The sequence below is a fragment of the Thunnus maccoyii genome, chromosome 16 (genome assembly GCF_910596095.1).
Source record: "Thunnus maccoyii chromosome 16, fThuMac1.1, whole genome shotgun sequence".
In the NCBI taxonomy this organism is placed as follows: domain Eukaryota; kingdom Metazoa; phylum Chordata; class Actinopteri; order Scombriformes; family Scombridae; genus Thunnus; species Thunnus maccoyii.
Window position 1 is genome coordinate 8,705,641 of NC_056548.1, and position 12,809 is coordinate 8,718,449.

Here is a 12,809-nt window from a genome sequence, read left to right on the forward strand (position 1 = left end):
CACATTTGTTGATAAATAATCAGCATTTTTATTGTGAAGAATTAGCATATACAAACTTTGTTAATCTCTTACAGGCTAAGAAAACAGAACTACAATATTGCAGAAATTTTGTTTCCTACTGTATATCATCAGTAAAAATGTGTGCAATAGTCAATTTATGTTTACATCAACAAATAATAAAAAATGTAAAACATACAAAAGCATCCCCACAATAGCACAATTCTTAATGTTAAGACATTTTTATAAACAAAATTTTACATTTCATTGATCAATCTGTATTAAGCACAATACAGAATATGAACATACTGGAAAAATACAACACATCTGGAAGGTTTGTTGTCATTACAAAAATGTACTTAATGTGACAAAAAGAATAGAAGTGTAAAGTATTCGAGTTGAAAACAATCATGTGTCCGTTAGTTCATGTATCAGGCTCGAAGGCACTGTTAGTCCGGCCAGTCGGTCTCTTTGGGAGAGGTCTCTCTTTTGATCTGACTCTCCTCCTGCTGCCGGCTGACCCTGAAGCATCTGGATCTGAAAATGTGGCCTGAGATGATGGTCCTGGCTTTTTCACCTTCTTTTTCCTTTTAGCTCTGTAGGAAAACCATATTTCGAAATCAGCATTTCTTCCCTAAGCCATGATATAACTTCTTAACATGCCAATCATTACCCTAGGTTGTCTTCCTTCTCCTTAAGAAGAGCAAAAGTCAAATCCTAATGTAGTTACCAAAGCACTAGTAATGTGAGCTACTTACTTAGCATCAGTCAGCTCAGGGTCGGTGTCAGAAAGCGTTGGCTCAGAAAGAAACCTAAGTTCCCCAGAAGAAGTAATTGCAGCAGAGACCTTGGAAAGGTGAGGAAGGAGAGAAAAATAAATAGCAACGAGAAGGACAGGAAAAGATACCACACCATACAGATAGCCCATAAACGTCATGTATTATTTTTCTGTTTCATTTAAGTGATACTCCTCCCAAAACTTTTAAGAATCACTCCCCCACTGCAGGCTACAATAGTGGCTCATGATTTGTCATAGTTTCACCAAAATATGGCAAAGTTGACAATTTCCAGCAGCGCACAAAAGCTGTACTTGTCACAATAATGGCTTATTCTTTAATTCTACAACATTTTGACCTCAGGTAACTGTAGGAAGTTCATTTTTTGGTCAAAGCATTGTCAATTTCCATGTAGAATAAAAAAGAATAGGGAAAACAGCAGCGTGTCTGTATTTTTTTGTCTTTTATTGCTCTGTCAAACCTTTTAAAGCCACCTTCCAGGCCTGCAGAGGATGTGGATTTTGGCTGAAGTATCACTTTAACAAACAGAAACAGAAGCACCAGAGACAAGACAAAGAACACATGCGTCTGGAGTGAAATCATGTAAACCCCTGTTTGAACCACACCAATGTAAAGAGCCCTTTGCCTTTTAGCCCACAGTCGTCATTTATTGATGAAAAAAAATATCAGATTCAAGACAGATGGCTTTGAATCTTTCTGTCTTCTCACCCTGGTTGGTGTTGACCTCTCAACCGCCTCTTCAGACACGACTGCTTGTGCTTCTACAGACTGAGTCACCTCTTCACTGAAATCTCCTACAACATGAAAAACACTTAGCATCTTGCATCACATGTGGAGGGTTTATACACATTATCCGCAGGGTGTCTGTCACAAGAAAACACAATCCACTCACTCTGATCTTCCACGTAAGACGAAAGAAAATACCCCTGCTGCCCATTGGCCAGGCGTCCAAACCACCAGCTGTCATTGTCTTTGTACAGCACGTGGATGACATCACCGCGGCGTATGGTCAGCTCATCAGAACGATTAGCTCTGTAGTCATAGAGTGAAACAACCTACAGGAAGAACACAAATGTGGAGTGATTGACAAGGAGAAGGGGAAAGTTTCATGTGACTGAGCTAACAGTTGCGGTGAATACTTACTATTTGTTGAACAGGAGCTGAACCAGTTTCCACATGAACGCCGGAGGAAATGTGGTCAGGAAGGGTCTGACGGAAAGAAGAGAACATTGTTTAAATCTGTACAAGCAATGTTGGTAGACATGTTATTTGGCAGACTCCAGTAACAGCTGACTGTGTAACCAGTGTGATTATGTTCATCTTGTTAATTTTAAATTAGTAAAGAAAGAAAGAAAACATCAGGGAAGGTAGGAAATAAAGTAATTGAACTATTCACAGCCTTACCGTCTGTAGCCTGAAAGATGAAGCTCCTTTTAGCCGCTGACCAACTGGACTGAACCTGCCTGAAATTACAAGTAAAAAACAACAACAAAAAACAAGCATAAATATTTGATCAGGGCCTGTAACATGATCCATTGACCTGTATTTACAGTGCTCACTTACGAACACAGGTAAAAATTACAAGTGGTCCATCTGTGTCTCTGTGTATGGTGTACATGCTTCCGGAGACTCTAAACCACAACGCTGGAAGCATTTGGTCTTGGTCACACAGTCCTATACTTTGTGCAGCGATAATCTTTGGAAATATTTGACCTCAGATGTCACACCGCAGCAATAAAGCCATTCATTGGTTAAAGACAAACAACAATGTGATTAACAGTACAAGCCACTCACGGTTTTGGGTGCTCAGGGCTGCCTGGGGGATAAATTGCTCTGCCAGAGAACCAGAGAGCTGCAGCTTGGAGTGTGGCGACAGGAGAGACGGAGGCGGTAACGAGGCATTTAATCCCATCTGTGGGGGAAAAAAAAGCTGGGCCTGAGGTGCATAGCAATTATTGCATTTCAGAATGGCAGTAATTACTGCCATTTCATGTACAGAGGTCAATTTAAAGTCAAAATCACTGAAATTTCAAGGTTTCCTACGACATTGTGTACTATACATAATGACGCAGAAAGAGCTTATTATTAATAGACACACTCTATAACCATAATTTCTTGTTTTGTGGTTTTTCCCTTTTCAGTGCTTGAGGGCAAAACAGAGAAAGCATTAGTTTAGATAAAGGTGAGAGCAGAGCTTTGTAGCCCCCAGGTCGTGGACGGTACCGAGCCTCAGAGCATTTGTTATTGGGTCACAGGGATTAGGCAAGACAAAGCTGAATAATGATTATATAACTTAGCTGTATTTTTTCTTATTCAGTAAGTAACCACAGTGAAACAGACCAAATTAAGTTAGGTTTCTGTTTAGTTCAGTTTTTATGCTCGCCAACTCCCTCTCCTTTGCTGTTTTCTTGGTGTTTGTCCCTCTCCTTTTCTTTTGGGAATAAATAGAGAGATAACACCCAAGCCAAAACTTCAATAATTTACAGGCACCTTATCTTCTAGTGTGTGTACTGATAGGGAGTGGACAACAATTACGATCAGCAAGTATGCCACTTCCCATCCCCCGGTCTCCTGTGACACAACGGTCAATATAACAGCAGTCAAGGTGCAAAAAACTTTGGGAACCTAATGAATCTAAGACCACAGAGGTGTATTTAAAGCGTACAGATCAAAAACTTACTGTGCCAGTATCCAATACCACGCTCCTCCGTGTGTGAGTGATGCACAATTTTTCTGAGACACAAAAGAGAGAATATTTTTCATGCACATGAAGAGACAACACTGTTGCACAAACAGGTGAATACAGCTGTAATGCAGCACCATTCTGATTATACAAACAAAGCTGTACAACAATCTAAAATGCATACAGTACCTGTCTCATAAATGTATCCAGAAGCTGAAGATCTTTTATGTGGTTCCTAAACAATGATTTGAAAGGGTGAGATTATGTACATACTGTACTTCAGACTGTAATAGGACGACTACTACTTATTTCAAAGTATATTTCAAAGAAGTAGAGGATGAGTATTTACAAGTACTGAATCCAGTTGCTCTTTGACACATTGCATTTTTAATGCAATTCTTGTTGCTTGGGCATACTGATCCATGGCTGAAGAGGCAGATGTGTCCTGAAACACCGGGGGATCAGGTGTATTTGTGACAGTTTTGGTGTCTCCAGAAGCTGATCTGCTCAGTGCCTTTATATTGTGCGCCTCCAGCTGGGAAACTGTGTGGGACGGCATGACAGATCAAATTATGATCATGATAGATCAGTGTGTATTACAATGCCTGTACATCACTATTAAGTGACTGACACTGAAAAGCTCAACTGACTAAAATAACAGTTTAATTTCTGCCAGAAAACAATGAGCACAGTTAATGAGAGATTCAGGGGCTGAATCCAGACATAAGTAAAATGTCACTTATCAGGTGTTTTCACCAAGAAAAGCACTAACCTTTGCGGTCGTACAGGTAAACATGGACAGGCTGGCTCTGACCGAAGGCACAGAAAGCTACCATGTTCTCGTGAGGGTGGAATGACACGCTGTGGAGAGCGGTGCGGTAACAAAGCTCGGAGTACACTGCAACTTGGTCACCTGGGAAGAAAGCCAGAACAGCTGACAGCTGGAGTCCCTACGCAGAATACTGTCAAAACTTTTAAGAAGTGACTGGTTTCTTTATTTGGGATACAAAACATGATCCTCACCAGTATCAGTATTCCAGACATATGCCATTCCATCCTCACTTCCAGAGAAGATGAAGTTTCCACATGGCGTGAAAGTGCTATAGATCCTCTCTCTGTAGTTTGTGGCTCCGGTGTATTTCTTCACAGCCAAACTGAATGGGGCAGATAAATGGTAGATATAATGGAAGATACAAATATGTATTTTAACAGATACATATAATATAACAAGTGTTTTTGGACAATTTTTCCAAGCAATTGTTACTATGGTTACCTTCCTTATATTATAGATCATATTAAATTTTCTTTGCCTATCCTACAACCATTTCCTCCTGCACTGCTACAGTTACCATTTCAGTCCAATCTGTTTTTATAGGAAACAGCAACCTCCATGAAAATAATGCACCTCCAATGATTTATGTTGATATGATATGTGAGTTGAGTTCCCGATAATAAAAATGATATTCAAGACAGAACACAGGTCATTACTTCTTGTAATTACAGATGGATTTTTTTTATATAGTTCTGTCGTATTTACATTCTCAAATCCATCATCCTCAGGACACTGTCTTTAGCATGGATGAGCAGGCACCGCCCATTCGGATGGAGCTGCAGCATGTTGATGGGGATACCGTTGAGGTCACTCTCACCAATTTTCTGCCAAGACACAACATGTAGGATTTCAAATATCAACTCAGACCACTACATAATAAATCTACAGTATACTGTAAGGGATGTAGAGGCGAATCAAACATTTCACACAGTTTATTCTGTTACCTTCTCTATACACCAGTGATGACATGGCTGCCGTTGCTTTCTGTCATTTACTGATGTTTTCCATACAATGATTAGGCCAGTGTTGTCTGCAGAGAACATTCTCCTTCCTAATTACAACAAAAGGAACATCGGCCATGAGAATGTACAGCTATAATATCCTTCATTCACATTAAATACACCATGATGATCTTTACAACAGACTTTTAATATCTAACTATCTATCTATCTATCTATCTATAACTTAATATCATTCAGTATTTCTTAAACGTACATGCAGTGGATCTCCCCTATTTTCATATTGTCAACCAAGACCTTCTTTATCTAACATTCCTCATAAACACAATAGCATTAAATTAAAATGATAAGAGGGCAGTCAGAGTGTAAGAGATCAAATTCATTCTTATCTTGTGCAGGGTTGTGGGTGGCAGTGGGCCTATCTCACCATATACTGAGAAGTACACCCCAATGGACAGGCTATCAGTCTACGACAGAACTCACACACATACACATAGACACACTATTCCAAACACAAAATACCTTCAGAGTCAAAACAAACAGTGTTGATGAAACTGTTGTGACCCTCAAACTCCTGCAGCAGCCGGCCATTCACATCATCGACATCAAGCCTCCACACTCGCACCAGAGAGTCGTAGCCCCCCGTCACCACCAGGTTCTGGGCTGTGGGGTGGTACTGAGCACAGTACACAAATGATGGATGCGGGAGCACCTTCTGGGCCGTTCCCAGAAGCCTCTCCACATTCCACTCCCTGAAGAGGGAGAACAAGATGAAGAAAAATGGAATTATGCATTATGTGTTTTTTAAATGTACTCTTGAGTCAGACAACCACAAATGGTAAGAACTGCAGCCCAAAACATGCTGTGTCACCGGTAACAAAAACACAGAGCGAGCAACATATTATAAGAGGAGTACTTACTCCCCCTAGAGGTGCTACAAAAAAACAGCTGTTAGAGCAACTGTCCCCACATCATACACTGACTCATTTCCAATCAGTTTACCTATTCTTTTATCTAATCACAGAAACTTACCTGACAGTTCCATCAGAAGAGGCAGACAAAAGACTCCGATCATCTCTGGACCAGCAGAGATCATACACGATTTTGAGATGGCCGTTGAAGGCAGCCAAAACCTTTCCAGAAGGGATCTCGTACACTGAAACATTAAATAATCAGGTTATTTTTTGCACAATGTATTTAATTTTTTTTTGTATAAGCTTGGAAGTTGCAGACTCCTGAGGTCAATTCTCACAGCTGTTTATAATTACTGTATAAATAGGAAGTTAATTAGCTAGAGATTTCTGCTCACGAGCATCAGCAGGGGGAGATTTACACAGATGAGGTGTTGCTTACCTACAACAGGGAAAGCATCTCTGTCAGCACAAGCGGCAGCTAATAATGTCCCGGCATGAGAGAAGAGAACTGTGAAACAGCCCATCTGACCACCACGAAACGCAAGCATAGGCTTGTTAGGAATCCGACAGACCTTTAACAGAAAACAACCAGGCAAGACTTATGAAGTCAAACGTGTTTGACCAGTCCTGGGTCAGAAAGAAGGAGAAAATACTTTTGACTTTGTTTTAAGTGTCAGACACAGTATGTGGAGTTTGGAAAAGGGCAAAGAAATGTCAAAAAGCTAAGGTAATCTCTACAACATATATAAAAATCAATTTAGTTTAGATTAAGGGCAATAGTTTACCACACACTGTCCATTCTGTGCTGATGCAGAATCAAACAATCTCCATGATTTATAAATACTAATGATGAGGGCAGTTCATTACAATTGAAAAATAACCAAATCATAACTATGGTTAACTAAAACTGTTGAGATTCATATGATTAGAGTAAAGATTTTCATTTGAGGTCTGTTAACTCTACTAACCTGACCAGGCAGTCTGCTCCATCTCAAGACTGGTGGCTTGTTGTCTTGAGGCTGTGTCAGGCTTTTCTTAGTGACCTCATTCTGTAGCTCACTGTAGGAGGTGCTTCCCCTCTCCTCCTGAAGCGCCATCATAGAACGAATACTTGGGTCCACCTAGAGAATAAGCAGTAAGTCAGGAACATCATATTACTGAGTCCACAGGTGGTCTGATTGCCTACATTATTACCTAAATTGTAACATATCAAATATGTATATATCTAGATGCTTGGAGCAGAGACAGATCATCAAGAAATCACAAAGCAATAATTAATGGTAGCAACTATTAAGTGGCAACTGACTTACATGCTCAGGGAGTTTAATGCCCTTCACCGTTACATAAAGGGTGGATGTGTATTTGATTCGGGGGTGCTTCCTCCACCACTCGACCACCTCAATTGTTTTATGTTGCCTCTTTGCCCTGGGTGGAGGGCAGAAGAGCTGGAGGCGAAGTTTACTATCAATATTCAGCACACCATTAGTGCCGACCAGCTGAAGGATTCAAGAGAAAATGTGACATAAGAATTTAAAAAAACAATTAAGAACAATCAGGGTGATATTTCCTTCCAAATGGCAAGGCCAAATATAATACCTTGAGGAACGCCCATGCAATTTTTCTGAATCCTCGCTCATGCTTGTCAACATCAACATTGGCTCTTGCTTCTTCCATCGTTATGAAATCCAGGATCTTTACGAAACATTTAAATAAAAACAATCATTGACAGTTACACTAGAATTGGCTTCAAAGTTAAATATATTTCTACATAAAATGTATCTTACTTCAAAGAAGAGTATGACTCTGGGGCTTTCGTCATTTTGTTGGACGAAATGCGCAAAGCGTTCGTTGAAGATGATCTGCTCCTGCCACTCAGGAATGATTGATTTGTTCTTCTTGAAATCAAAAGGTTGAGTCATGATGGGGAGAATGTGATCAACGTTCTCTTGCTCATAAAATGAGGAAACTGGACGATGGCTATGAAAAAAAGAGAAAGACAAAATAAATAAAAATATTGAATGCATGCAGTTGGAGGGTTTATCGTTCAGTATATCATGATTATTCAAAGGTTTCAACACCCTGTGCTCCCCAACAGGGACCAAACCAAGACAGATGTGAAAACACAAACACTAATCTGAATGTCGGGTCTGACAGCGTCCGTTCTCACCTGTCTTCTTTCTTCACATACTGTCCGGTGTTCTCATCAACGACATGGATCTTCACCATGGGATGTGAGATCAGCAGGTCCGACTTGAGGCGATCTGTTCTGTGTACATACACTCCCAGCACAAGGCTGTCATCAAAGACTCGTTTCTGCGGTGCTTCTGCCTCGGTTTCACCCTCTTCTTTGACAACTGAAAACAGGAAAATAAGACATGACATTCTTTCACATCATGTGCTGTGGACTTTTGGAACTTTGTAGATTATTTTCAGACAATTAGCATCCAATCACCTTGCTTTTTCTTCTTCTTTTTCTTTTTTCCCTTTGATTCTGTTTCATGTTCCGCATCAACATCCTGGTTGGCACCTTCATCTTCATCCCTGGTGGAGCAAAAAGTATTAAATCTTACTTCAACATGCTTCTAAAAACAGTAGCTTGTAGTCATATCACAAAGTGTAAAAAAAATAATACATCTGTATCACATGAATAGGTATACACACCCTACATCTGACTCTGTAATCACAGACTTCAGCTTCTTCTTTTTCTTCTTCCCAACATCATTATTCAGTAAAACACTGTGGGAGGCCGAACTATCTTCTTCTGTCTTGACCGGTGTCTTTTTCAAAGTCCTTTCCTCCTCCTGTGCAATCTGCTGCTGGTATTCTGCAAGCAGTTTGTCCTCAGAGTCCTCCGCCTGACTCTCCACCTTGGCCTCTGCATCTCCTTTGCTTTTCCCCTTCTTACTTCTCCGTTTTGGTTCCTTTCCCCCACCAACATCATCTGACTCCAAAGTGATCTCAGACTTGGAAGCATCTGCATCCTGCTGGCTGTAACTTGTGGTGTCTTCAGGTACAGGAAGTGAGGGAAGCTCTCTCTTAGACTTTCGCTTACCTTTCGATGGTTGAATCTCCTCTTGGTTTCGACTGTTATTGATGTTAACCTTTTCTGCTACTTCCCTCTCTCTCCGCTTGTTCTTGGTATAGCGGGGGCTGCCCTGTTCAGGGTGATATGTGTTCTGGAGGATAGTCTCATCATCCTCTGTGTCCTTCTCAAGGTTGAGATTCTTTGTTAGAGTCTGGAGCTACAGAGGAAGGAAAGAAAAGGAAAAGGCATATTATATTTATGTTGTTCTCTTTCATTTTTAATAACATGTCGACCATTAAAAGTGGTTTGCATTACTCTGCAGTGTATTTTGGGGGGAGGAGAAAAATGTCAAATAAGGTTATTCTAATTTCTTCTGCTGCACATTGTATGCTGAAGCTTTTCAGTCACATTTTCTGACGTTTTTCAACACTTGACTATGCTCTCCAGTCTTCACCACTAAAGATAGAACTGCACATATTAGAAAACTTACCACAATGGTCTCTTTGGTTTCAGGGTTTTTCTTCTTTAACTTTTTCTTCTCTGAATCAGTGTATTTCTTGAACACCTCGTTGAATCTTTCACGGGTGTTTGCCCGGTCTTCACTCTCACCTGTAAAAAGGTAATACTACCATTAGTGGGCAAAGTGGATGTGGACTGGCTATGTTGAGATCAGTTAACACTCTCATTATCAGCAGTGTGTGCACTGACCAACAACTACCCAACAGTATATAAAGAAGTAGTAAATCAGCCCCAACTTGATCAGCTACAACTCTGAAACTCTGCTTACACATTAAACAATGGGTTCACCATTTTTCAAGTCTGTCAGGTACCCAAATGAACACTGAAATGATCTTTCTTGCCATAATTATTCCTACTAGTCACACTGGCCATTAGAAGATCCCTTCACAATGCACATACAATATGAGTGATGGGGGCCCAAATCCGCAGTCCTCCTTCTGTGCAAACATGTATTTTAAAGTTTCTCTGAAGCTAATAAGAAGCTTCAGCCATCCAAATTAGTCAAATCAAATAGGTCTCTTTCAACATTAAAGTCTTTTTAGTGCCAAAGACCCTCTTTTTGTTACTATACTTCCACCACAGCTCAACAGGGAAACACTATCCGAGGAAACACAAAGAGGGAATTTTATGCTAAAAAGACAGTAAATGTGGCAGATATCCACTTGATATGATAACTCAGACTGCTGGAGTGTCATATAAGCTTCAGGTAAACTTTTAAATGCATTTTTGCACAAAATGAGTGTGTGGACACACTGCGGATTTTGGCTCCCATCACTTACATTGAAAGCACATTTGAAGGGGGTCTTTTAATGAACAGTATGAACAGGAGGAATGGTTACAGCAAGGAAAACCTCTTTCGGTGTTCATATAGGCACCTTACTGTTGTTTTTAGACAGATTTGAAAAATTGTTAATCTATCCTTTAATGCATCAATAACAATAATCCAATGCTATGATATACATAATAATATACCACTTTGAAAGAAGTTATTCTGCATTATCAATATCTTTTAAACCTATGATGATGTACAATTTTGACTGCGGGACATTTTTTCTTTCTAAATTAGCATCTTCACACTGCAGTAATACTACTTTTAGATGTGTTGGGGAACAGTAGAAAACTCACCAGCAGGCATTCTCAGGCACCGGAATCTCTCTCATTCTGAGTGAAAAAGGCTGTAACGTTAAAAAAGAGGCTTTATTCTAAGAATAAAAAACAGGGATAACGTTAACGTTGCACGACGAAATCTCTGTTAACATTAGATTACCCACCCCCCTAAATTGGTTTGCCTACACAATTAGTTTAGCGATGTGAGTAAAATCACTGGAGAAAAACCAAAAATACACCATAGACATGTTTTCTTTATCACAGACAGTTAACTGCTGACGTTAGCTGCATTAGTTAGCGTTAGCTTGCTAAGTGCTAACACTAGCTACGTTTGTTACCGTTAGATTTCGGTTCTTGAACAAACAGTCTGAGCCTCAGAAACAAACCCGTTTCCACATGAATGTATTTTAACAGGCTGACTTGTAGTTAGCTGACAGTAACTTCGTCCAACTAACCTGCAGTGATTGTACCGTCCTCCAACTTCACCAACAACGCTTCGACGGTTTCCAAGTCAACCAACGAGGGCGGAGCGTCGACACCATGTCTGTGACGTAAACACCTAAACAACAAATTAGCCAATTACGTTTGAAGGACCGGTGTGTGAGATTTAGTGACATTTAGCGGTGAGGTTGCAGATTGCAAACAACTGAATACCCTTCCCATGGATGTATAAGGCTTTTAACCATTATTATTGTTAAAAGAGAGGCATTTATGGTTAAAAAAAATAAAATAAATAAAATAATAATAATAATAATAAAAAAGTTCCCCCTTATTTTACAGTCTTGTAAAATCTGCTTTTGAAGTAGCAAAGTAACACAGGGAAGTTGTAAAGTTGCTCTGCACCCGTTTACATTATGAGGCAAATTGCTGACACATGTTAAATAACAGGTCTCCTGGGTCTGGGGGGATATAGTACACACAGTATAAGTTCAGTGCAGTATTACATGGAACTCCTGCAGCGTGTTTTCTAGGGGTGTTTCATGTGAAGGCGACCACAGTACCGTAACAAAGCATTACTCAAGCTATGAAGGGCTGGACAATGATTCTTTCAAATAGCCCTCCTGGTGTTTTGCATAACATAAGAATTAATCTAATGTTCACTGTCATGCAAATATGTGCTTTCACGTTGATTCTGACAGTCTTACTGTCCTCTTTCCTATTTATTTTATTTTTTTAACTGAAGGATGTATTTTATGTGATTTACCTACAGCCTGCTCTGCTGCATTCCTGATTCGCCTGGGCATAGAAATGTGTTACTCTTTGTTTTAGTTAACCAGTAAGATTCAATGGGAGCCCCCTAAGAATGCAGACAGCCCCTCAGGGTTTTCCCTGGACTTTTTTTTTTTTTTTTTTTTTTTTGGGGGGGGGGGGGGGGCAAAGGCTGGACAATGTGCGCGGTGCGGTGTACACAGTTTGTGCGAGTGCGCTTAAGGACAGAAGACCCTCAAGATTCATAGCGGAATTTCACAAGTGTAACCATGGAAATAACTTATAAGCATAAAAAGAGGTAAGAAAGTAACTAATTACATTTACTCGAGTACTGACAAGTGAAATTTTGAAGTACACTTGACTACACTTCATAGGATTATATTGTACTTTTTCACATCATCACACTGATCAGATAGCTATGACTATTTCTGCAGATAAAGACGTTTTAAACACTATTTTATTGTGTTTCTAACAAGTAGAGAAAACACAGCTCAGCGTGAGACATTATAAAATATGAACATGATATATGTCATACAATATAATTATACAAAACATAGGGGAGGCTTTAACCCATATAAACAAAGAAAGAGTAAACAATATTGACTTAAAAAACAAATGAATACATTAAGCTACTAATATTACCACATTTCAAAAATTGTTGTCATTTTAAAATTTGATTGCATGACTTTTTAATTATTTGAACTGTGATAATCTTTCTGCAACAATGAACTTTAATTTACCTGGCAGTCACGTGACGTCTCGGTAGG

At 39.7% G+C, this 12,809-nt stretch overlaps 1 protein-coding gene across 1 annotated transcript; it reads right to left on the reverse strand.

Moving 5' to 3' along the window:
* Positions 1-10: 10 nt before the first annotated feature.
* ahi1 (Abelson helper integration site 1) lies at positions 11-11,394 on the reverse strand. Its single transcript, XM_042437084.1, has 27 exons — positions 11,289-11,394; positions 10,852-10,901; positions 9,698-9,816; positions 8,844-9,424; positions 8,635-8,723; positions 8,350-8,536; positions 7,967-8,159; positions 7,779-7,874; positions 7,493-7,678; positions 7,151-7,303; positions 6,622-6,754; positions 6,301-6,424; positions 5,791-6,020; positions 5,254-5,360; positions 5,015-5,133; positions 4,501-4,631; positions 4,250-4,390; positions 3,827-4,020; positions 3,667-3,712; positions 3,475-3,527; positions 2,589-2,706; positions 2,199-2,257; positions 1,938-2,003; positions 1,687-1,849; positions 1,503-1,588; positions 756-844; positions 11-593 (listed from the first exon to the last, which is right to left on the reverse strand). The coding sequence occupies exons 2-27, from the start codon at positions 10,859-10,861 to the stop codon at positions 422-424; spliced, it is 3,645 nt and encodes a 1,214-aa protein (XP_042293018.1). The 5' UTR covers positions 10,862-10,901; positions 11,289-11,394; the 3' UTR covers positions 11-421.
* Positions 11,395-12,809: the final 1,415 nt, after the last annotated feature.